This window comes from Sander lucioperca, chromosome 6, assembly GCF_008315115.2.
Source record: "Sander lucioperca isolate FBNREF2018 chromosome 6, SLUC_FBN_1.2, whole genome shotgun sequence".
Classification (NCBI taxonomy): Eukaryota; Metazoa; Chordata; class Actinopteri; order Perciformes; family Percidae; genus Sander; species Sander lucioperca.
Window position 1 is genome coordinate 330218 of NC_050178.1, and position 23877 is coordinate 354094.

General features: G+C 40.7%; 1 protein-coding gene across 1 annotated transcript; it reads left to right on the plus strand.

Moving 5' to 3' along the window:
* Positions 1-307: 307 nt before the first annotated feature.
* On the plus strand, positions 308-20320 carry cass4 (Cas scaffold protein family member 4). Its single transcript, XM_031300216.2, has 7 exons — positions 308-483; positions 16546-16968; positions 17596-17679; positions 17778-17894; positions 17980-19278; positions 19421-19504; positions 19726-20320. Exons 1-7 carry the CDS (start codon positions 481-483, stop codon positions 20134-20136), a joined length of 2421 nt encoding a protein of 806 aa, XP_031156076.1. The 5' UTR covers positions 308-480; the 3' UTR covers positions 20137-20320.
* The last annotated feature ends 3557 nt before the right edge of the window (positions 20321-23877 follow it).

The window sequence follows — 23877 nt, forward strand, 5'->3', positions numbered from 1 at the left end:
ACGAGTAAAGCCACAAGAATTTCTGCTTCAAACAAACTTAATAAATCTGTCACGTATGTGGAGGAATGTTTCAGACTTATAAGAAAAGAGGAACCATAATCAAAAAAGATGACGACAAAATCCCCTCAGTTAGTAGGAAAAGTAAACCAATGACAAGTGATGTACTTCTGCTTTATTAGATAGACGGGGGAGTGGGAGGGGGTGCATGGAGCTGGTGGGGTGGGGCAGCTACCAGAGAAGGGGGTGTCTCTCCGGCCAATGGGGTTGCAGGAAAGCAGCTCTGTCAGTGACATAGAGCTGAGATACTCCGCCCAGCGTGTACAACAGAGTGGCTCTCAGTGACAGCTCAGACAATATGCTGTGAGACACACACAGCTCTACACACACACACACACACGGTGAGATGGTTCACTGAAAGCTGAGCCTCTGTGGACGGACTTATTTCTCTGCGTGGACACTGAACACAACTGCTGAACAACCATGGTGAGTAGTGCAGCTGCCTTTGACCAAATTACAATAACTTCAGTTAAACGTTGCTGTTTTTTGAATCATTCATAATGTCAGTTTTGAATGTAAACTGTGTATCTGTTGCTTGTCCAGGCGAATGTCCCTGCAGACCACCTGCTTGAATTTCACTTTAACTTGCAGCGTCAGCTACCGCCTATTTCTATACAGCCCCTGTGACCTGCTCTACTGTAGGCTGTAACCTGACCCAGCTGAGAGAGATACTTTATGAGCCTCATTAACACACAAGCCTTTAGAAGTGAGATGATCAACACAGGCTGCTCAGAGACGCATAATTGGGACTTTAGGCACGTTTAAATACTGCAAGGTAGCCAGCAGCAGATGGAATTAAAAGATTACATTTAGTTCAAGAGAATCCGAGCAGGTCCGACTCTTCTACAGTTTATCCACACATTTTCTATGACTAGCTTTGATCAATGGATTGAATCATTTGATGATTACAAGTACAGAATAACTCTGCCCAGCAATAGCTACACTTGATCGGGGCCTACCAGCCCAGTCATTATTTGGTTTGGGGTGGGGGGGTGGGGTCTTTGGGTGGAAAATGTTTAAAAAGCCTTGACATTACATTAATGTAATAGCAAAGCATAATCTTCCCAGGTCCTATCTGTAGCTCACAGTGGAGGAAAAGGATATGCATCATCCTGACATTTTTTCCATGCAAAGCAAATATGCAACTGAGTTCATTTTATACATCGCTTCTTTAAAAAAACATGACTGGTTTGGTCGATGACTGATCGGTTTACGCATCTTCATTTCCTGTTCTTCAAGGTTTTTTTGTATTGGAATTACTTCTGTTTTTAGATCATTGAGAGCTATTTTGGGATGCCTCGTGTGCTGTGTTGCTGTTTTATCATCTGAGAGCAGGAGTCAGTAGACAGTCATGACGGCTTACACAGCAGGACGCCGCTATCCTCTTCACATCCCACCCAAGGAAATTAACAAAGGTTTCATTCTCCATCTGTCCTGCGTCATCCAGTAATAATACATGGATGCATACATATTACACAGTAACCGGGGCATTCCACAACCATTGAATGGAGGGTTAGCTGGAAAGCAGGACTGAGACCCTAAAGTCTGCTTTTTAAAGCTGCTCAAAGTTTTACATTGACAATATTTTTACATTGACAAACGATAAAATGACTTTGTAGTGTGAAAGGTGTCGCTCGTAGTTACACACCCACCGAGAGTTGTATTCGAGTTGATTGTATTACAACTGCAGGGCTCCAGAATAACTTTTTTTCACTAGGAGCACTGTAGCTCCTAACTAAAAAAAAACGTTTAGGGGCACAGGCAGAAAATGTAGGGTTGCACACCTTAAATCAACCTGCAATGCAATTTATCACATTTCACCCATTTAAACTGGTTTACTGATAAACTAACAGCCAGTGTGGGACATATTGAGTGATGAAGGAGCCAGAGACAGATGAGCTCCCACACCCACACAAGCACTGTTTGTTTTTAGGAGGTAAATAGTTATATATTTAGCAGCCTATATGTATTTTTTTCTCTCCATAAAGCCCTCTCCGCTCTCTCTGCTGTCACTCTACTTCTCTCGCCCAAGTGAGGGAGCGTGTAGCAAATGTCGGAGCTGTCGTTAGCATTGATGTAAAAATGCAAATAAATCAGTCAATTAAGTGATATCCTTGTTCCTAGTTGTGGTGTTGAAATAAAATCCTCCACTTTTTGTCTGAGAGACAAACACTGCCGAGTTCTATCAACACAGCTCCGCCGACTGGAAGTGCATGCAGCGAATGGAGTTTGCTAATTGTGTGTCATCACTTGTCGATTTGCAGGGATGTACGTTTCCAAATCCGACCATGTTAGAATCAAGGGGGTAAGCCTCTCCCCGGAACGCGTAGCTCCTATGGCGCCATTTTGATGCTACCAAGCCATCACCTCCCGTTAGCATTCCATTGACTGCCATTCATTTTGGTGCCACTTTGACAGTGAATAACTTTACATCTGAAGCGTTTAGTGACTCTATTTGTCCATTGTCTCCGTCTCTGCAAGATTGGGAATGATGGAGATTTCTCGTGGTACAGCTACCAGAAGACTTACAACTTTCAGACAGGTTGCTCACGTCACATTTACATCGTCTCTCTCAGTTGGAGGCTGTGCAGTGACACTCAGCCATCACCGGAAAAGTGCTTCTAATATCCTTCACTGGTCTCCGTCCAGAGCAACGGGATCTGTTGGTCCATTTTATATATGTCTATGGTTAGAGTCAAAAGTGGAGTATCCCCTTCTGGTGGACCTCACAGGACCTTAATTCGGAAAAAAATATGAACGGTAGTGAACGGGGAGAGGCAAATTATTTATTTTTATCGCGTTTGAATTGAGCCATGGATTACAAATATGATGTTCGTCAATTTAAAAGATCATTTTTCAACCGAAGAAAGTCTCAGTTAGCCGTAGGTTTGTCATACGACCACTTAGCTAGTTTTGTGTGAAACCGCTCAGTGAACTACATCTCTTGTCTCACACAATTTACGTCACCTAGCTTGATGCTCAACTTACTTGCTAGCTAGCTAGCTTAGCTCTGTTCCACAACACATGTAACGTTATCTTACCTGATGTGTTTTACCCAGTGAAGTGTTTTCAGCAGATAAGCAAAAGAACAAGCAAGATCCTCAGCTCGTTTGAGTAACGTTACACCCCTGGTACGATACACACAGACATCGTAGCTTCAGCGAGATGTCATCCAATGCGACTTTGAAGTGCGTAGTCTTTCTAATTATGCATTTTCACAGTCTTATACTTCAACAGTTTAACAATAAACTGAGACTTTCTTCAGTTGAAAAAAATATCTTTTAAATTGACGAACATCATATTTGTAATCCATGGCTCAAATTCAATTGGGATAAAAAATAAAAATGTGCCTCTCCCCATTCACTCCCGTTCATATTTTTTCAAAAGATAGATCCCATGGTCCGGAAGTACAAGGGCGTGACTTCGGCTCTCTATAGGCTCATAGGAAATGCCAAACCTCGCCTATCTGTATAATGTTATTATAGTATTGTCTCAAAATGAAAGTAGTCCTTTTCAAATGTTTAAAGTAACACAGTTTGATTCAACATTCACAGGTAAAGATGATGTTTGTGTCTGTGCAGGGAGAAACACTGTCACTGTAAAGCAACAGAGAGCACATGGTGAATATGTCGAGTGTGACACATGGCAGGAGATGAGACTGAGGAAGTGTGGGTTTAAATAAAAGCAGGGTGTAAGCAGTGAGATACCTTATCTGCTGTTCCTCAAAACATCTGCCCACTACACTGCATCTTTTTCATTTCTTTTTTAACATTTTGTGAGATGTGGCTGTGTCAAAAGGTCACTTGTTAGCAACATTAATCTTTTATTTATGAAAATGTAGTTAATTGCAGTTGAGTTTGTATATTTGTATTTCTTTTTATACATCTTTTTATTTGCAAAAAAGAACAGCAATTGCTTACAGACATTTGGCAACAAACATTTTGTTTGTTTTTTTGCTTCCCCCACCCCCAACATACTGCCTATGCAAGTAATAGTTATACAGGAAGAAAAAAAAGAAGTACCTATTTCCAACATATATACAGGGTGTTGTAACAAGTAGGCGTTAAAGCAGCCATATTATGCTCATTTTCAGGTTCATAATTGTATTTTAAGGTTGTACCAGAATAGGTTTACATGGTTTAATTTTCAAAAAACCTCTTTTCAGCTGGTCTCTGTTTTAGCTACAGAGTGAGACCTCTTTTCTTCTTCTTCTTCTGTACTATCTTTGATTGCACTGCACATGCCCAGTAGCTCAGATGTAGATCATGTCAGCTAGCTAGCTCCATAGACAGTAAAAGAAAGGCTGACTTCGGTCAGTTACAAGGCAGGATTAGCTGGGAGACTTCTAAATGAGGGCGCACATGTAAGTAGTTCTTTTGTAGATTATGGTGAACTTGTGTGTGTTGTAGCAGTGCTTTGCTATTGAGAACGAGGTAGCATGCTAGCGTTAGCATGCTAGCGTTAGCATTAGCATTAGCATGCTAACGCTACGAGCTAATGGTTGCGGTTAGCCTGCTCGTTTCGGCTTGTGACGTCACAAGCCGTGCCGATTTTGAACAGCTCACCCAGAGACTGAAGGCAGGACACATTCAGAAACCGTATCTCACTCTAAACAGCATGGATGGATTTTTTTCAAAGTTTGTATGTGTGTGGAAGCACCAGAGACACAACATAACATCCCAAATCCCAGAAAAAGTGATTTTTTCATAATATGGACACTTTAAAGTAAATAAATAAAATATATATTAAAATAAGGTAACAATAAAAAAAAAAAACATAATAAAATATACATACATATTTAGAGGTACGAATAAAGGAAGTCTCTGGATGTACAAGTATATAGGCTAATTTACCATCAGTTCTTATCATTATACTCCAGTGTGCTGCTAGCTCAAACAGTGGAGCAGGGTTAGTTATGGAGGACGCAGTTCCGGCTTAATTTTCGGGAGCCTTTCAAAATAAAACACCATAGCATCTCTTATGGAATTTGTGGCTCGACCCTCTAATGGAATATTTAATCTTTTCTAACTTTAGAAATAGCATTAGGTCGTTCATCCAAGCCGAGGCTTTGGGTGGCTGTTCCGATTTTGCAAGAAGAGCTGCAAAGGCAAACAGATCTTTTAGTCTACTTGTCATTTGTATACCTTCCCCTAGAACACCAAAAATGGTCTGCCTCGTCTGTGTGACAACGATCACATAAGTCATTTACGTTAGGGTAGATCATGCACGAGAATAATGTGCAAGACGAAGAATCAAGGCGAGCACATGATGTTGACCCATTTACCCTACCCAAGGCATTATTCCATATTTCATCAGATATAAATATTTGAAGCTCTTCAACGCAGTCTGCTCCGATCTTATTAAGTGATAAGTCACTACACTGCATCTTAAGGCTGTTTTATGCTTCTGCGTCGAATCAACGGCGTACCCCCCCCAAAAAAATTTAACTTCGCATCGAGGCGACACACACCACAAGGACTGTGATTGGTCAACTCGTCCTGTGTGTTGATAGTCGGTGTTTCAAGCAGCCTACTGTGGGAAGTAGCAACATGCTAGTTCACTAACATAAACTTTGCAAATAAACTCAGACATATTTTGGTTACAATGACGGGGTAAAGTGTCTATATGTCAGTAACGCTTTGAAACTAGCACTTCGGCTTGTGCTAAAGTTTGCTTGCTAACATAACATAAACTGAATGGCAGACACCTCGCAAATAACCTCAGACTTATCACCCCCTAGCGTTATGGCGGTGAAATGCACCATGATGAAAAGCAACCCCGACGCAGAACTCCGAAAGGGTCACAACGCCGTAGGAGCAACACCGAAGCTACGGCGTGGAATTGATGCAGAAGCATAAAACAGCCTTTACACTACTCCTCATTGTGTTTGTTGGGACAAACATGTTGGAACTCTTGTTTCAACTCAGACCATTATTGCACATTAAAATTAAGCTGAATCAGTTTGTCTTTCTTACTTCTCTTAAAACCTCCAAATACTGCTCCAGTGCTCTCTGGTGAAATTTTTTGTTCTAAATTGTACTCATAGTCACTCCTAGTGAACTCTGCAGCAGTGTAATGCAGTATAGAACTTACTTTACTTCCATCTGTTTGCTTGTATACAAAATGTAATTCAATAAATGACTTATTTTACATCTACAGTATCTGCTTATAAATCATCTAAGATCAAAGGTCCATATCACAGTCTTCATTTGTTCATAGGTGAAATGATTACATTTTCGTTTGACTTCTGTCATGAAACCATTGAAATGTGAAATATAGTATAACAATAGCATTAGTAGCAAAGAGCCAAGAATTGATTTAACTGAAGTTTGTTGAGCGTTTGCTAACATTAGCCACTATAAGCTTCAGTGCCTGAATTGAACCAAGAAAGGGCCAGTACTCTTGATTCAGCAGTTGCGTGACACGATCATCGAATGTGTCTTGGATATACTTGTATTTATATGCATGCCTTGGTAATATATCGCTTCAAATGGACTTTTGTATGCACTTCACTAGGCTACACACATTTAGGGCTTGACATGAACTTTTTGCTCAACAGCCACTGTGGCTAGTAGTTTTCCAAAGTTAGCCACGGGCATTTGATTTGATATATATATTATATATATATATATATATATATATATATATATAAGTTAGCCACGGGCATTTGATTTGATATATATATATATATATATATGTGTGTATGTCTTTTTGGTTTTTTTAAGATTATGTTTTTGGCTTTTATTGCCTGTATTGATAGGACAGATTAAGTCAGGAAAGTGGGAGAGAGAGAGGGGGATGACATGCAGCAAAGGGCCGCAGGTAGGAACCCATCTGCGGCCGCTGTTTCAAGGGCCTCTGTACATTTGGCGCGCGCTCAACCAGGTGAGCTAACCAGGCGCCCCCACCACTGAGGGGATTGATCATAGTGCATTTTGCAGCTTTAGTTGCTATAAGTCAAAAGGACATATTTATCATTTATCAACATTAAGAGTCCAAAGACTCCAGAAAAGAACAAAATAATGTATTGGAGATTCCATCGGTTCATCTATCTTTAATAGTCATTTTTGTTTAGTTTTGAAACTTATTAAGTCGAGTGACTGTTGTGTTAGTCGTATATTGTAATAAGAAGATTAGCTGGTGTGTGGAATGTCTGAGGATATTTCCATCACTTGTGTGCATTTGTTTATGAGATTGTGACATAGTTTTCATCAGTTCCCATACAGGAAATACCAGGGCAGCCGTAGCGAGTCAGTGTCACTGCCACGCAGCCTCCTCTTGGAGTTCTTTGGGATGAAAGAGATGATTTTCCATGGAGCACATCTGAGGATCTTTCAAGATAATAAAATTGATTGACCGGGAACGAATTCCCAACATGTCAGAAAATAATTTACAGGGAAACGAAATCTCTCTCTCTCTCCCGGTGTTTGTCTGTCTGTCCCAGTGGCTCCTCCTCGTCTCTCCCCTGCCCCCGTCTCTGTATCTAAGATACTGTGGGAAAGTCTAATATGTCATATTTACAGGCTGACTTCCTGTCCAAATTCAAGAAAAGGGATTATCTCAACTGTGTGTTCTGCCTCATCGTGATCACCGCCGCTCTGTCTGGGAAAATGAACATTTTTCTAAATGTGAGTGAACTTTTAGTCATGTGTGACAGATCTGTTAAGCAGCACTGTGGGTGTTGTTTCTGTGCCTGGCATGTGTCTGGATGGATAATGGATGAGGTGCTGACCTGACCCCGAGGTTGTGCCCAGGCTGTCAGGGGGGGACAAAGGTCAGAGGGTGTCGTTCCCACACGGGGACTGGTTCCTGTTCCAGTGGCTCTCTGGGACTGGGTGCTCTGACTTTGTCGACTCAATAGTGTCTCTACAGGTGCTCTCTGATTGTTTGGGGGAAAGTTTGCAGTTACCAAACAGCATTGCTCTTTTAAAAAAAAGGGTGACTTGCATTCTGTAGGGCAGTTACAAAATTCATGATTAATGCACATCAGAGGTTGCAGAATATTTACCCATGCACTGAGGACAACAACCTTTCAGTGAGTCACTTAACCCTTGCGTTGTCTTCCCGTCGTTTAAATAAAAAATAAAAAATTTCAACTTTGTTTTTTCGTTTTCGACACTGCTGTTTTGTCCATTTTTTTTGTCATTTTTTTTCCAATTTATTTGTCACTTTTTTGTATGTTTTTGTCCATTTTTTTCCTCCAATTTTTGAAGCTTTTTCTGACATTTTTGTCACTTTTTTCAACGTTCTTTTGTCTTCTTTTTTTTTTTTTCAAATGCTATAAATTAGAATAAAACACCCAAATTCAATGAAGAGTGTACTTACTTGTGAAGAGCGTTGTATGGAACCATCCACGTTATTTTCTTTGACAATCTGGTTAAAAGAAACCCAAATTTGTGATGTAGAAACTTTTTGAAAATGGGTCAAATTGGACCCGAAGACAACAGGAGGGTTAAGAACTATTTTGATAATTGATGAACCGCTTTAAGCAAAAACTTAACTGTGGCTCAGGTGTTAGTGCGGCCGTCTACCAATCGAAAGGTTGCTGGATCGATCCCTGGCCCTGCAGTCCCATGTCCAAGTGTTCTGACACTGAAGCCAGGATTGCTGGCTCTGTGCTCTGATCAGTCTCTGATCTTTTGTTCATCACTGAGTCAGTTCTCTGGCTTCATCTACTTGTGCTACTATTACGGTACCAATTAGCATTTAGCATCCTGTCATTTCCACAGTGGAGTTATGTTGTCCTGCTTCAATTCATTCATCAAGCTTCTCAAATGTGCACTTTCTCTCCTCATATATCATCATAAATTATGATGTGGTACAGAGAAACACAGTGCAATTAATAACCTGGGCTTATATTGAACAATTTGTGGTATGTGTATAGTTATTGTTGTATATGGGTAAATATATGAATGTGAATAGAACTTCTGAATATATATTTTCATTGATTACAGATTTATTATCTCTGTAGACTTATTATTTTGTAGCTAACTCATTTAATAGGATAGAAAGGGCATAAAGGGGTAGGAGTACATAAGTTTTACTTCTTCCTACTCCTTTTTGCATGTGTAAATAAAGGTCTTTAAGTACTGGAAATTATGGAGTTTTATTTTTTAAATGTTTTTTTTATTACTATTTGATTATTATACTATATGTTCAAAATAAAAGATATCAAAGAAATCAAAGAAATAAATCATATCATATTGTAAATTGGTTTTGGAATGTTGGTTGGACACAAGAGTAATTTGTAGATGTCACCTTGAGGGTCTGGAAAGTTGTGATGGGCATTTTTCACAGTTTTCTTTTAGTAAACAATGACTCACTTAGTTAAAACAGTAATCTAGCCCTACTTGAGTGTTTGGTGTAACAGTTTGACATCATATAACCGCAAGTTAAAAATTGTCATGAAAACAATAATCCGGCGTTATTATTGAAGTAGCTTCATTTGGCCCAAACAGAAGCTCCTATCCCCAACTTTTATCAGCATTTCTTGCGTTGCGTCCGACGGGCCGATGTTAATTTGTGAACAGGATGGAGCGGAGAGACGGGAGAGGCAAAAACAGCTGTGCATTTAAAGTGCTGAAGGCCAGCTGTCAGAAGGCTGATCTGCACAGGCAGGCGTGTGCAGGAATCCAACAGAGTCACAGCTGAATCTGACTTTGTTACTGTACTCAATGATAAACATGCAGGCACGCGGCACACATGACCTGAATTCAGTGAGTATATATTAGATCTGGATGCAGTGTAACCGAGGTAAAGTGTCACCAATAATCAGCTCAAATGATACGCTGTGGTTTAATGTGTGGCCCACTACAGGCACTGAAACTTTTGAAGCTTTTTACACACACATGATGGATGAGTGTAACACAGGCAGAGTTTGTAGTGATGATCATGAACCCAATCAGTTGCTGATGTCATCTTAGGTTAGTGTATACTGATGGTTCCAAGGAGAAAGTACAACAACATAAATCTTTGGTTGTACGCTCGCTGACTGTCATTTGACCCCATTTCACTTGCATGTCTGTTGCATGACCCAGAGGATTAGGCAGGGAGTTTGCTGAGGCTTGGTGTGTGTGCGTGTGTGTGTGTGTGTGTGTGTGTGTGTGTGTGTGGGTGTGGGTGGGGGGTTGGGGGGGGGGGGGGGCTGCATCCCAACAGGTGCTGAGTGTGTTGGGCTCTGATGGTGAATGGGCTCTTTGTTGTGGAGGATTCAGCCAACACACACACACACACACACACACACACACACACACACATCAGCTGAGGGTGGTGTGTTTGTTTTGTCAAGGGTCTGTCCGTACCATTATTCCTATAGTGCCTTGGATCTGTCTTCATATGTCAGTGGTGGAATGTAACAAATACCTTCCCAATGTTAATAAGAAATACATGTATTAAGAAAATACAAAAAATATACTATTTATTATTTCTAGTAAATTTCTTTTATTTTCTGTGTGTGTGTGAGTGTGTATGTCTTTGTAACTTGCTGCTGTAACACAGTAATTTCCCAGTTCGGGATTAATAAATAAAAATCTATCTATCTATCTATCTATCTATCTATCTATCTATCTATCTATCTATCTATCTATCTAACAATGTTGTTACTAATTAAACAAACTACATATAAAGAAGTATAAATTAGCTCCACTATGCCTACAGCATTAAAAATCGTGTTATATGTTAATGCATCAGTAATCATCAAATAATATGATGACGATGTCTACCACAACCAGACAGAGCTGTGCCGCAGATGCATGACAAGATAGTGTATGATATAAAATGTGATATGAATCATGGAGCTAAAGCATGATGACATGACTGATAAATCGGGTAGTTTTAATTTGCATACATTAAATTCCAGAGGACACAATTTAATTTGCAAAGAGACAAAGATACATAACTATCACTGTCTGTTTGAGTTTCCTCTCTAAATCACAAAGAGGAAGCTCTTGAAATGGTTAACCAATGACATCCTGTTTCCCTTCTAACCCCTGAAGTAGCTTTAAGGTTGTGTGACAGTATTTCCCACAGTGTTTGCATGAATGTGTGTATAATATATTCAAACCCCAGACTCGGGGACCAGCACAAGCAGCACTCTGACAGCTTGGTATTTTCTTGCCCCTAGAGATGGGGACTTGAGTTTGCGACATGGACTCAACTGGAGACTTGACTCTGAGATTAACCCTAACCATTACCTAATCCTTGTGCCTCCCAGGCAGCGCTGCCTGAAAAAAGGCTTCTAACTTATTTCTGTGTGACTCATTCCTGCAGGACTCTATAGTGATAGACAAGAAAGTCCTTTCTTCTTTAAATAGGATCTCACTTGGTCGATACTGTAGCTGTATGTTCATGTTATAAGGCAAAATACAGTTACTAACTTGAAAGGAAAGTTTTCATTGTGTGTGTTTTTCATATGGCATTGCAATAGCCTGTTTAAATTCAATTCAAATTTAGTTTTAGAGTCAAAGCATAACAGACACTGTTATCTCAGGACACTTTACAGTACTAGACCATATACTCCGCAACTGATCAATGCTCCTTTATCAATCAATATAATAGATAAAGGAGTGATGATAGGTCAGTGTAACGCTTATCAGTTAAATTTTCTAAGCACAAACGGACATTTGGAAAAACAGAAAAATGGGTTCAAATATCCAATTTTTCATTTTTTTCCACCTTGACAAATTAAAAAATTGGATCTTTTTTTTTCCAATTTTCTGTTTTTATTCAGAGTATCAGAAATTTAGAAAATTACAAAATTGTGTCTGGGCTCCAATTATTCAAAACTGCAATGGTATTCTCTCCCTCGTTCCGCCTAGCTACGCCCCCCCCCCCCCCACTCGAAACCATCAGTTGCAAGCACCTCTGACCCCAAAGTCTATCAGTTTGTTTTTTTTTGTTCCATATGCAGTTAATGACCTGCATATTCCACAAAGTAGAGGAAGAGAATACCATTGCAGTATTGAATAATTGGAGCCCAGATGCAATTTTGTAATTTTCTCAATTTGTGATCCTCTGATTAAAAAATAGAAAATTGGAAAAACAGTTTAAAGATCCAATTTTTTAATTTGTCAAGTTGGAAAAAAATGAAAAATTGGATATTTGAACCCATTTTTCTGTTTTTCCAAATGTCCGTTTGTGCTTAGAAAATTGAACTGATAAGCTACATACAGTACATGCTTTGAATTCCTTAGATAAATAAAGCTTTGCAGTGCCCATTACAACCGTAAGAGACTTTAGACTTTAGTTGGACTTGCAAAAAAAGACTTTGCCTGCACGGTGTTTTGGTGCCCAGATGAGGAGAGCTGCAAAAAGGTCGGAGGTTTTAAATGGATTTAAATATGCAGCATAAAGAATGTCTGAGTACCACGCCTGTTCCTGGTGCAGCTTCTCTTCGCTGCCGATCTGATGATTTTATCAGCATGAGAAAACAAAGTACTAATGCAACCACACTACTAGTATCAAACACTCTCCAGATGCTTTTAAAACAGCATCAAAAGTCAAGTAGAAGTGTGGCTAAGGCAGGAACGGTGGTAATTTACCACATGGTGTCATTGAGTACGCTAGCTTTTAAGGTGCTTTACAAATTAAATTTGTTATTATTTAAATCAGTCTGCATTGATCTATGAATGAATATGAGTAAATCTTACAGTATCTGTTGTCCACAGCACTGTATACTGTAAAGCTGCTCCTTCAGCCATTTGAAGGTTGACCCATGTGCAGCCTCTGAGTTTTACGGAGTTTAGCTTCATTTAACCACATGCAAATGACAGCAATGCTGCTACAGAATAACCACACACACCTCTAAACACATCAGACATGTCTGTTATAAGCAAACACTGGGGTATCATATTTTATGATATATTGTGACAAGAAGCATGGAGGATTCAATTCAATTCAATTTTATTTATAGTATCAATTCATAACAAGAGTTATCTCAAGACACTTTACAGATAGAGTAGGTCTAGACCACACTCTACAATATACAAAGCCCCAACAATTCTAGTAATTCCCCCAAGAGCAAGCATTTAGTGGCGAGGAAAAACTCCCTATTACTTATTACTTTTAGGAAGAAACCTCGGCAGACCCAGGCTCTGTCTCTGTAGGCGGTGTCTGACGGTGCCGGTTGGGGATGTGATGAACAGTGGCAATAATAGTCACAATAAAGATAATGGAACAGTGACTACAAATGGTAGTCATAGTAGTTAATGTCATAGCAGGGCACTGCAGGGCATTACAGGATGTAGCGTGGCACAGCAGAGCATAGCTGGACGTAGCAGGACGCAGCAGGACACTGCAGGGCACCGCAGAGCGTAGCAGGGTGTAGCAGGGAGTGCAGCAGGACCACGGCGACAGCTGCAACTAAGATCTTGGTGCCATCCTAATCCAAGGAAATATGCTGGGCGAAAAAAAAAGGACTCCCCAGAGAAGCATCGTTCTATTTGTTGTCGTGTGTCAGTAGTAGGGTTTTCATCAACATATTTTTATGCGCATTTTCAAGTATCGCAAAAAACATCCTCAAATTCGCAAAAAAGTTTTTATGCTCGCTTGTTTGTTTTTTTGTTGCCTTTTTCGAAAAAGAGTTAATGCGCAAAATGAATAATAAAGCATAATAAATAAGTTGTGACGTAGCGAACATGTAACTCACATGACTATAGTTGATTTACCCTGAGATGGGAAACTCTTTGAGTTTTCGGTTCCAGAACAGCTGATTTGAGTTGGTTCAATCAACTCAGAGTAGGTTCACTCAGAGTTAAGTGTGTGCACCACCACAATAGCATGATGGTAACAACATGTTAACAACCACAAACAATCTGGTCGGCGGAAATACTCGTGCGCACCTATACAGAGTTTGAACATGTATTTCGTTAAAAAAGCAAATTGCTGCTAGAGTAAATGCGTAAGTTCCAATATAGTGTATTCATTTCATATTTAATCATAAGTATAATATTACTGGTGAAATGGTATTGAACCTACAATCTATTTAATTTAGGTGCAATCCTGCGGGCGAAAAAGTCCTAGGCCTACTAATCCCATTCTGAGGCTGCAGCACCATCATTAACAGAATTATAATTCATAATCTCTTATTTCAAAGGGTTGACATCATTCACCTGCAATACTGTGGAACTCCTTTTTAATGGCTCTTACTGGTTTGTGTCCAGGGAACACTACAAAATCTTTTAAAGGCCCAGTGTGTAACGTGTTTAGTTGTTCATTATCAAAATCTGTTTTGCCCGTTCACAAACTTGTCCTTTTTCATGAATATTTACCACCACCATCAATTCCAAGTATTCCTTTTGGCTTGAAATTTTCACATTTGCATTCGCATGAACTGGGGTAGACGCTCCATATTCATGCGCCATCTTGAAATACATTAGCCGGTAAGGGACATACAGGACATACTGCTCCGCCTTTCGCATTTTCGGTGTCACATGATAACCTCACAGGTGCTGCTAATGGGTATCGTAGCTTCCCGGCCCTGGCACGTACTTTGAAATGCGTGGCGTGAGAGAGTTGATTGCGATTTATGATCTCAACGCTAGATGGGAGAAATTCCTACACATTGGACCTTCAAAAAACGTTTCAGAGCGAGTCACACTCTTCTGACGGCGCTTTGTTATACAGTGGCTTTACTAATATGCTCCGCATCACCAGTGTTGTAAAGAAAACTGCCGTTTGTGACACAAACGTAATGTGACACAAAGAATGTGCTGGGATGTAGAGCATGTCCGTTTATCTGTGTTTTAAGCCCCCAACGTCTCCTTCCAGGCAGCGATGCCTGGAAGGCACTAGGATTAGGCAATGGTTAGGGTTAGTGTTAAGGTTAGGGTTAGGTGCCTTGAAGTCAATGGTCACAGTGCTGCCTTGAAGTCGATTAGGCAATGGTTATTGTTATGGTTATGGTTCGTGATAGGGTTAAGGTTAGGGTTAGGTGCCTTGAAGTCAACAATCGCAGTGCTGCCTTGAAGTCAATTAGGCAATTGTTATTGTTATGGTTATGGTTTGGGTTAGGGTTAAGGTTAGGGTTAGGTGCCTTAAAGTCAACGGTCGCTGCGCTGCCTGGAAGGAGACGTTGGGGGCTTAAAACACCATCGAGCAGCATGTCCGAAACGATACCACTCAAATAGGTAGGCTAGTATCTGGAAATGAAAATGCATCTATAGTCGGGGCCTCAATATCATCTCCCAAGGTATATTTAACTCCCTGTGAAGTAATACAGCTTCTTCATCAACGGGATCGTCGACAAAATGAAATGCCATGTTTTGAGAAAGAAAAAACGTTTTATGCCTAACATGCATAAACCAACCCTGTTTTTTTATTCATGCAGATAACAAACTGCGCTAAAAATGCACTAAACTTGTTTTCTGAAACGGGCCTCATCCGCAGCTCCGTTTGTTAACAGCACACTCACTTCCGTTGTCGCATATGTATTTGTGTTTCGCCCACAGTATTTTTGTACATTTATTATTAGAATGAATAAATAAAGAATGCACTGCAGTCACAGTTTGTCTGCATTCCAGTTTTATTGCAGGTTGAAACCTGTGTTGTGCATCACATTAAACAATGTTGTAGTCAGACAGAAGACAGCAGATTTTGCCAAACATGAAGTAGTCAGCATAAGCAACATCATGACACCCAAACTACACAGTTGGTTCACATCGCATCGAACCATAGATTTTCTCATTAAAATGAGATAAGTGTGGACATTAATGTTTTGTTCTTGTCAAACCACAAGCTACCCAAGCTTTGTCTTATGGTTTTGGATTAGAGGCTTGAACCATTAACAGCTTGTTTCTTCTGAGAAGCCACCACACCAAAGATGTGGACCCAGAAACAAAAGAAGCTCATAGTGTTTATGGTCATTGCATGCAGCCCAATCTGATTGAGGTTTGTCACATACAGAAAAGAGCAGGGAAGTTTATGGGTTGCACAATTAAAATGGTTCAAAACGTGGCAGTGACTTCACAGGGAAACATGCATATTAATCAGTGAAAATTCTTTGATTTTCAGAGTACAAATTAGATTCAAAATATGTAGTGCGATGCATTTTTGGAGTGATGAAGGTGCTCACAAGCCTGCTAGACTTGTTTTCCATTTACTTCAATGCAGAACAAAAATTAGGAAGTGAAAATACAGAGGAAAGAAAGAACAAAAAGAGCTCTAACCTTGTTTTTCCTGTAGTTTCACAATCACTTTAACAATAAGGGAAAGAGTGACTTTATGACAACTGTTTGTGTTAATGTGCAATGTTTCCTTGTGAATATGATGAGAACTCCGCTTGTAGCAACATTTTGCACAAGGAAATGTCATAGGCCTACAGCAGCAAAACATTCAGTTTCAATAACTTCCATCTAAATGTGAATCCGTACTGTGCAAATTATAATATAAGAACTGACCATGCTGCACGTTGAAAATGTGCCTCACACTATCCGCTTACAGCTATGTTTTACTATCTAATCTATATTTCCATTTTCTCTGTTTTTTTTTTAGAACAAACTTGCAAAGGCTCTGTATGACAACACTGCCGAGTGCGCAGATGAGCTGGCTTTCAGAAAAGGGGACATCATCATGGTGATAGATCAAAACGTGGCTGGCACCAGCGGATGGTGGATGTGTTCTCTTTATGGACGGCATGGTCTGGCCCCTGCAAATAGACTGCAGCTTTTACCACAAACTGGAACCACTGCACGCTCGTTTAGCCACGACACAGAAAAACCCAAATTAACTGATGCTGAAACTAATGACAGTACGCAAAATATCTACCAGATCCCGAGTGTACCCCGACTCTCTAGCAGCCCAGCTTATGAACGCATGGACATGATCTACAAGGTCCCATCAACACCTTTATCAGCTTCAAAAAGTCCAGTCCAGCCGGCACTTAGTCACAGCACACAAGGACCTAAGGGAAAAAAGGTACACATTGTTTTGAAGTATTGAATGTATGTAGAAAAGAGCCAAAAAATAAGTAATTGTAGATGTTAGTCTGTCTACTTCTTAGGGGTTAAAGTTTAAGTAGACTGGTGCAGAGATGTAATGCTGTGAAACCCCTGCTGGCAAAAGAGCTTACAGATGGGGACCAGGGGCCTCTCCATGGGACAGGCATGCAGCACCGGGGTCTTTATTGGCCTTTAAAAGACCAACAGACACAGACTTCAGACACTTTTAACTGCAAACAGCAGCTCATGCCGCCAGGGACCCTAGAAAGACAGAAGTGTCTGTACGGGTGCCTGTGCGGCAGAAGGTGGGGAGAAATAAACCCACATGTTCACCATTTCCTCTCCTGCTCCAGGGGAGTCCTGTTCCCTTCTGCAGTAGCTACCTAATATTCAATGAGCAGCATGGTTTCTATTATAGAGCTGCGTTAATTGGCAAAGTGCATGCATAATGGGGTTCTCCGGCACTCTCAACAGGCTTCAGAGCAAACACTGTCCCCATAAATGTGTTAATGCAGAGGTCAATGGGGTCGATGCAGCTATGATCAAAGCAATGCAAGTGTTACCAGTCAACCCTAATATTACTGCCTGACTGTCTTGTTTGCAGGCTTCATTCTTCAGCATGGCGTCCAGTCCAACAGGGCAGGTTTACGATGTTCCAAGCCAAGCAAGACAAGTTTCTCTTTCCACTGTGAGCTCTTGGAAATGTACACAACAAAATGCATCAAACACAATGACTATTTGTAGATATTCTGCTGCTTCACTGTTATTGTGATGTTCTTTTTGCAGGCATCAACAGCTCTAAGACGTTTGCCACGAAAACACTCACTGATTCCAATTTCAGAGCTGGAAAAAAGATTAGACTCTCCGGAGAGTTTAAAGTGTAGCAATCCAGAAGACTGTTATGTAAGTTTCAGACATTTAGAGGGATTAACGAAGGCCTTTATAGTCTGCACAACTGGGATATTGACAATGTTGTTTTTGTGCACAGGTGTATGCAGTTCCACCACCTTTGCATCAAGACCCAAACTATGACATCCCTGTTCCCTCGGCCACGGAAGCTCAACAGAAGATGATGGGTGGATACAGTACCCTTCCAAGCCCCCACAAGCCTGAGTGGATTTATGATGTGCCAGTGGGTCCTGAGAAACAAAGTCCACCCCAAGGCTCCTACCATGATACCAATTGCAGGCAGCTCTATGACACTCTTCCAGCACGTGCTTGGCCCATTCAAAGAACAACTCTTTCGCTTTATGATATACCAAAACCCAGTTCGCTTGACATCCCGAGTCCACCCAAAGTGCTGCCAAGGGTCCCGATTTATGACAAGCCCCCAACTCAGAGGCTTACAGAGGAGTCAGTATATGCGGTTCCCCCACAGGAGGAACCTCTCACACGAGTTCTCAGTGATCCTTCCGGTGATCATATACCCCTAGAGTGCAGGGGCGATTCAAGCAATGCTCATGAACTCACCAGGGTGCGTCTGCAGCGAATGAGAAACTTCCTGGCATGTACGTCTTTCTGTGACCTTCCTGGAAGTGGGGAGTCACTGGTGCAGGAGGACGACAAACGAGGTAGAACCCTACGTCTCTCTGCAGCAGACAGTCAAAGAATCAGCACGGCCTCCAGCTCCTCCACCAGCTCCTGTGACTCTCTGGCTCTGAGCTCATCCTCACCCGAGCCTCTGCGAGAAGTGACGCTCAGTCAGGACGAGGCCTGTCGCAAACTTCTGGACCTGCAGGATTCCGTTTGCAAGGCCGTTCCCCGTCTCATGGAGTTTGTCAGCAGTCACTGGAGGAGCAAAGAACATCTGGAGAAACACCTGCAGGAGATCAAAGAAGCAGCAGAGGTGATTGCATGTTCTTTGACTTGCTTCCTATACTTTGCCCTGGACGTTAAGGGCAATGCCCGTCGTTTGACCGATGCCAACCTTCAGACGAGGCTCTATAAACAGCTGTCCATCGTAGAAGACTCAGGTGTGATTCTACAACAAACAGTAAATGCTCTAAACATAGCTGGCTGGCCCCTTAATACACTCTGTCAGGACCCTGGGCAGGTCCAGACACCTGATCAACTGGAGCGCTTCGTTATGGTGGCGCGCACTGTTCCAGAGGACATTAAGCGCCTGGTGTCCATCATCAATGCCAATGGCAAACTTCTGTTCAGAGTCCCTCAGAAAGCTGCAGAGCCTCTCAACACCACAGGTCAGCCAGAGACAAAGAAAAGTCCTGATGGAAGTGCACAGGGAGGGGACTTAGTGGAGGATGACAACGACTATGTAGAGCTACAGGTAAAAGCTTCTAATCATCTCAGTCATCATAAATAATGTAACTATGGTAACTGAATGGTGAGCTTTTGACCAAGGCAACCCAAAGCATATTTAATAATGTAACGTGTGTACTAATTCATTTGCTTTTGACTTGCTTCCTCAGACTAAGAATGATTTTGAAAAGCAGCAGAAGGAAGTGCAGACGGAACCAAAGGCAAATGCCACATCAGTCTCTAACACGGCACAAGTGAGTATTTCCTATTAACACGAGATTTTTTACTACTTATGAGCATGAGGAAAACAAAAAACACCTTTGCTTATTAGAAAATTAGATTTGTTTATATCCATCTTCAATGTCTATGATTTATGACTTTCCTCGTAGTCAGAAAGAGACAGGAAACACTGTAGCCTGGAAGACATAATATGTGGCCATCTTCATCTGCTTTGTTCTATTCCTACACTGCTTAGGCTGATAACAACTCCTCTGAGTCCGGCAATGGCACAGAAAAACCTCAACCACCCTCCCTGTCAGAGCACTGTCGGCTTTACTTTGGCGCTCTCCAGAAGGCCATCGGGGGATTTGTGGGCAGCCTTCGGGATGGCCAGCCACCAGAGAACTTCATTTCGCAAAGTAAGCTGGTGATCATGGTAGGCCAGAGACTGGTGAATACCCTGTGCAGGGAGGCCCAAAGTGGAGAGTCCACCCATAGCCTCCTGTATAAGAGCAACCACCTGTGTGCTCTCCTAAAGCAGCTGGCTGTGGCCACCAAGAAGGCGGCGCTGCACTTCCCAGATAAGCAAGCTCTGCACGAGGCTCAAGAGTTTGCAAAGGAACTGGCCCAAAGAGCACAGCACTTTCGGATATCGCTTGATCTCTGAGCACACACATTTTAAGCATGCTGATTTGTTTGTACAGCAAAATACGTTGGTTTATTCATCATCAGTTTACTTTTTCATTCATGTCATATTCAACTACATTTAAGCTTCACTAGCCAAAAGATCATTGCTTTCTGCTGAATGTTGTTATCATGAGGAATGCAGGTTATTATTGCTGAGAATGTTAATAATGTTAGAAAAAGTTGCTGGGATGAGCAGAACAATTGAAATACGGAGTTGTATTTGTACTAGAATAAAAGACTTCACCACTGTGGAGTTCCAAAATAAATTGCACATTTATGATACTGTTCTCAGTCCAATTTTAAAATGCAATTAAAATATAAAGTGAAACATATTTTTTTATATAATTTACAACAATGTTTTATTCTCAGAATATTGTTTTTGTTGATGTTTTATGTATTGTATTACTTTATTGTGTAAGATGTATACTCTCCAGGGTAGTAGTTTGATACAGTCTACTTTTTATGAATATCTATGTAAATATTCTTTAAAAAAAATGTGTTATGCATTCCCAAACATTGATATTAAAATGAAAAACTGAAAGATGGTTGTGCTATTTTGGTAATGTCTATCTGATCTATCTATACATAAACAAAGATGTTACAGCACATGTACAAATAAACCAGTAGTGATCTCTGTAGAGTATATTTTACACAGAGAGGTCAGTTTACTACTCTCTTCATCTAATTATGAGCTTGGAGTTTACAAATATAAATGCATTATTAACTGGGGCTGTGGAATTGGAAATACGTGGATTGCATTATAGATAAAGAAAGAAAGAAAGATGCCTATGAAATATACATTCTGAAATTAATAAATGAGGCAATAAATATTTAAATAAATATAATGTAGAGAGAGGGAGAGGGAGAGGGAGCACCACCGAGCTTAGCAAGTTTCTTTCAAAAGTTGTTTTAGTCGTGCAACAGAAAACTCAACTTTCAAGTTTTTTTTGGTCTCCAGACACCAATTGGTATTGCAGCAAGGTACAATGAAAAACAACATAGTCATACAATTCAGAAGGAGATGGAGGGGGGGAATGAGGTAGAATGAGGGTAAATACCCACAATAAAGTGCAAAGTGACCAGACATGTCCGAATACATGACCAACATCTCTTCCATCGTAACACAAATTGTCCCCATCAGCAGCATAGACATCATCATCATCATCACCATCATTACCACCATCATCACCGTCCACACAAACCACATCATATTGCTAACTTAAACTAGACACTTTGCCAAGTGAATTGAGGGGTTACTACCTCCTCCCCCAGACTGAGTTTACAAGTGAAATGGCTGTGGGGATGAAGGAGGGCTTGTACTGGTTACTCTTAATCACAGGGAATCTGAACCTAGAGCCAAACAGTCGTTAGGATAGAGAATACAGAGTAGTCGAGAACGGACGCAGCCCTGAGGGGACCCTGAAGATGGGCTTAATTCTCCTGAAACGCATCCATTCACCCTCACTCTCCGAGTTCTGCAACAAAATCAAGGATCCAGCCCACAATATTAAAATCTAAACCAAAGTTCTTAATGAGTTTATCGATTCAAATGTGGGGTTGGATTGTAATAAAAGCAGACGAGAAATCCATGAATAGCAGCCTGGCATGAGTTTTGCTGCCTGAGTGCTGGTAGCATCTTCTACCCCTCGCCCAGTCCTATACGCAAACTGTAATGGGTCAAGCAGGTGCTCAGTTTTGGTGGCAAGTTCTCTTTTTTTTTTTTTTTTTCAAAAGACTTTTTTTTACAAGGGAAGTCAGAGCAACAGGCCTAAAACTCAGATTGGACAGATAGTCTAGCTAGCTGTCTGGATTTACCTTTAAACCTTGATTCTGTTCTGGTTGCCTTTGGGCTATATTTTAAAGTAAGAAAAATCTCACATTTCTGGATCATTTATCTTCACAGTTTGGCACCCATAACATCTACTGCAGGTTCAATTTTCAGCATTACTACAATCAAACAGCTGATTGGTTCCTTTGATTACAATCTTTCTGCACAACAAAACATCACGAAACCACCTGTTAGGGCCTTTTTAGTCTCGCTTTGCCAGACCATCCACACGCTGCGAAGCGGAGGAGGGTCTGGCTACTACACACAGCATTCTGGGATGGGAGAAAAATATGTTCTGGTTTATTGGCATTTCTTTCAACCAATCACAATTGTCATGGACGGCGCTAAGCTCCGCACGGAGCCGCTGCAAAATAGTCGTGCGACAGAAAACTCAGACTGGAAAGATAGTCTAGCTAGCTGTCTGGATTTACCCTGCAGAGATCTGAGGAGCAGTTAACCATAGTCCTCATAAATCCACCGGAGTTTAGAATTCCAACACAAAGAAATAGAAAGAAAACAGACATCCGGCGAACGTCAAGGATACAGACTAGGGCCTTTTAGACCAAATTCGGTTTACGCTGTGCTTGCTGCTGGGTTCAGCAATATGTAAAGCGTGCTGCGGCCAAAGTTCAACCAGCAGCGGCAGCGCTGTGGATTGGCGCAAGCCATTGGAAAGAAAGGGTTTCAGAGTGCAGCGGTGCCATTACCGCCTTTGCTTTGAAATGCCTTTTAAGCTTACAGTACACTAATGTAGAATTATGTAATACAATGCATACAATCATAATACAGTGATACACATACAGTACGTATGTTGGTGGGAGGATTTATGTTATGGAACACATGGTATGCAGTATACACACTTTAGCAGGGGATGAGTCTGCTTCCGGTTTTTCTGTGTCACTATGAGATCATTTCACTGGCTGAGATGTTGAAAAAACTAAGTTTGCCAAAAATAAAGGAGAAGTCAACCACTGAATGACTGCTGCACACACAAGCAGTTCCTAGTGGTATGCTGCCCTCTGGCAGTACGCTGTGGAGGGGATTTTATTTGCTGCTTTTTCAGGCTGTAGGAAATTCTGATGATCTCCACAGCACCCCATGACAGATCATTAAATGCAATATATATGTTTTTACATCAGAGTCACATTTTAAAAGCTATATTATTACACATACATTACATTATAACATGCAATAATATATTTATAAGCTGTAAATAGTATTTGGCACAATGTACAAAAATAGTATCTGATAGGCCACTCCTTTTTATTACTTATATTTTATTGGTATTTTTGTTTTCTGCATGGTAGGTGTGCGTATGTGTGGATGTGGTGTCTGATCGTTCGTACATGTGTGGAATGTTTAATGTAACCTTTCAGGAGATGCACAGCATTATATTGTACAATGTGAAATGACAATAGAATACTATTCTTCAGGTGTCTGCTTCTCATAACTTTTTATAAAGGTAATTGTAGTTACAGAACCAAAATCTAAATGTTCTGGAGGGAACCACGAGTTGAAATTCCAGGAAATTACTCATGTCAAAACAACTGGTCCAAGCAAAACCTGTTGCATAACTTATATGCAATAAAGCAATCTGAGGTGACAGGAACACATTATGTCATAAAGAGTCCCTACACTTACTAGCTTTTAAATATGAAAAATGTCAATCATTTTCTAATTATTTTTGTTATTATTATTATTATTATTATTATTATTATTATTATTATTATACTTTTGTCAGATGACATTAAGTACATTTTAAACTCTTTCACTACAATGGATGGGGAAACTACCAACTTGCTGATTGGTTGGTTTGCACTAAAAGTCAGAAGATAAACCTGTGACTTCACAATGAAACTACTATGGAGAGAGATTTGTCTCAATAACAAATAA

What these genes read in the sequence shown, in the direction of transcription:
- cass4 (XM_031300216.2), top strand. An exon ending in AAGGACCTAAGGGAAAAAAG is followed by an intron (nt 16,969 to 17,595) that starts GTACACATTGTT and finishes TCTTGTTTGCAG; the next exon opens with GCTTCATTCTTCAGCATGGC. An exon ending in GCAATCCAGAAGACTGTTAT is followed by an intron (nt 17,895 to 17,979) that starts GTAAGTTTCAGA and finishes TTTTGTGCACAG; the next exon opens with GTGTATGCAGTTCCACCACC.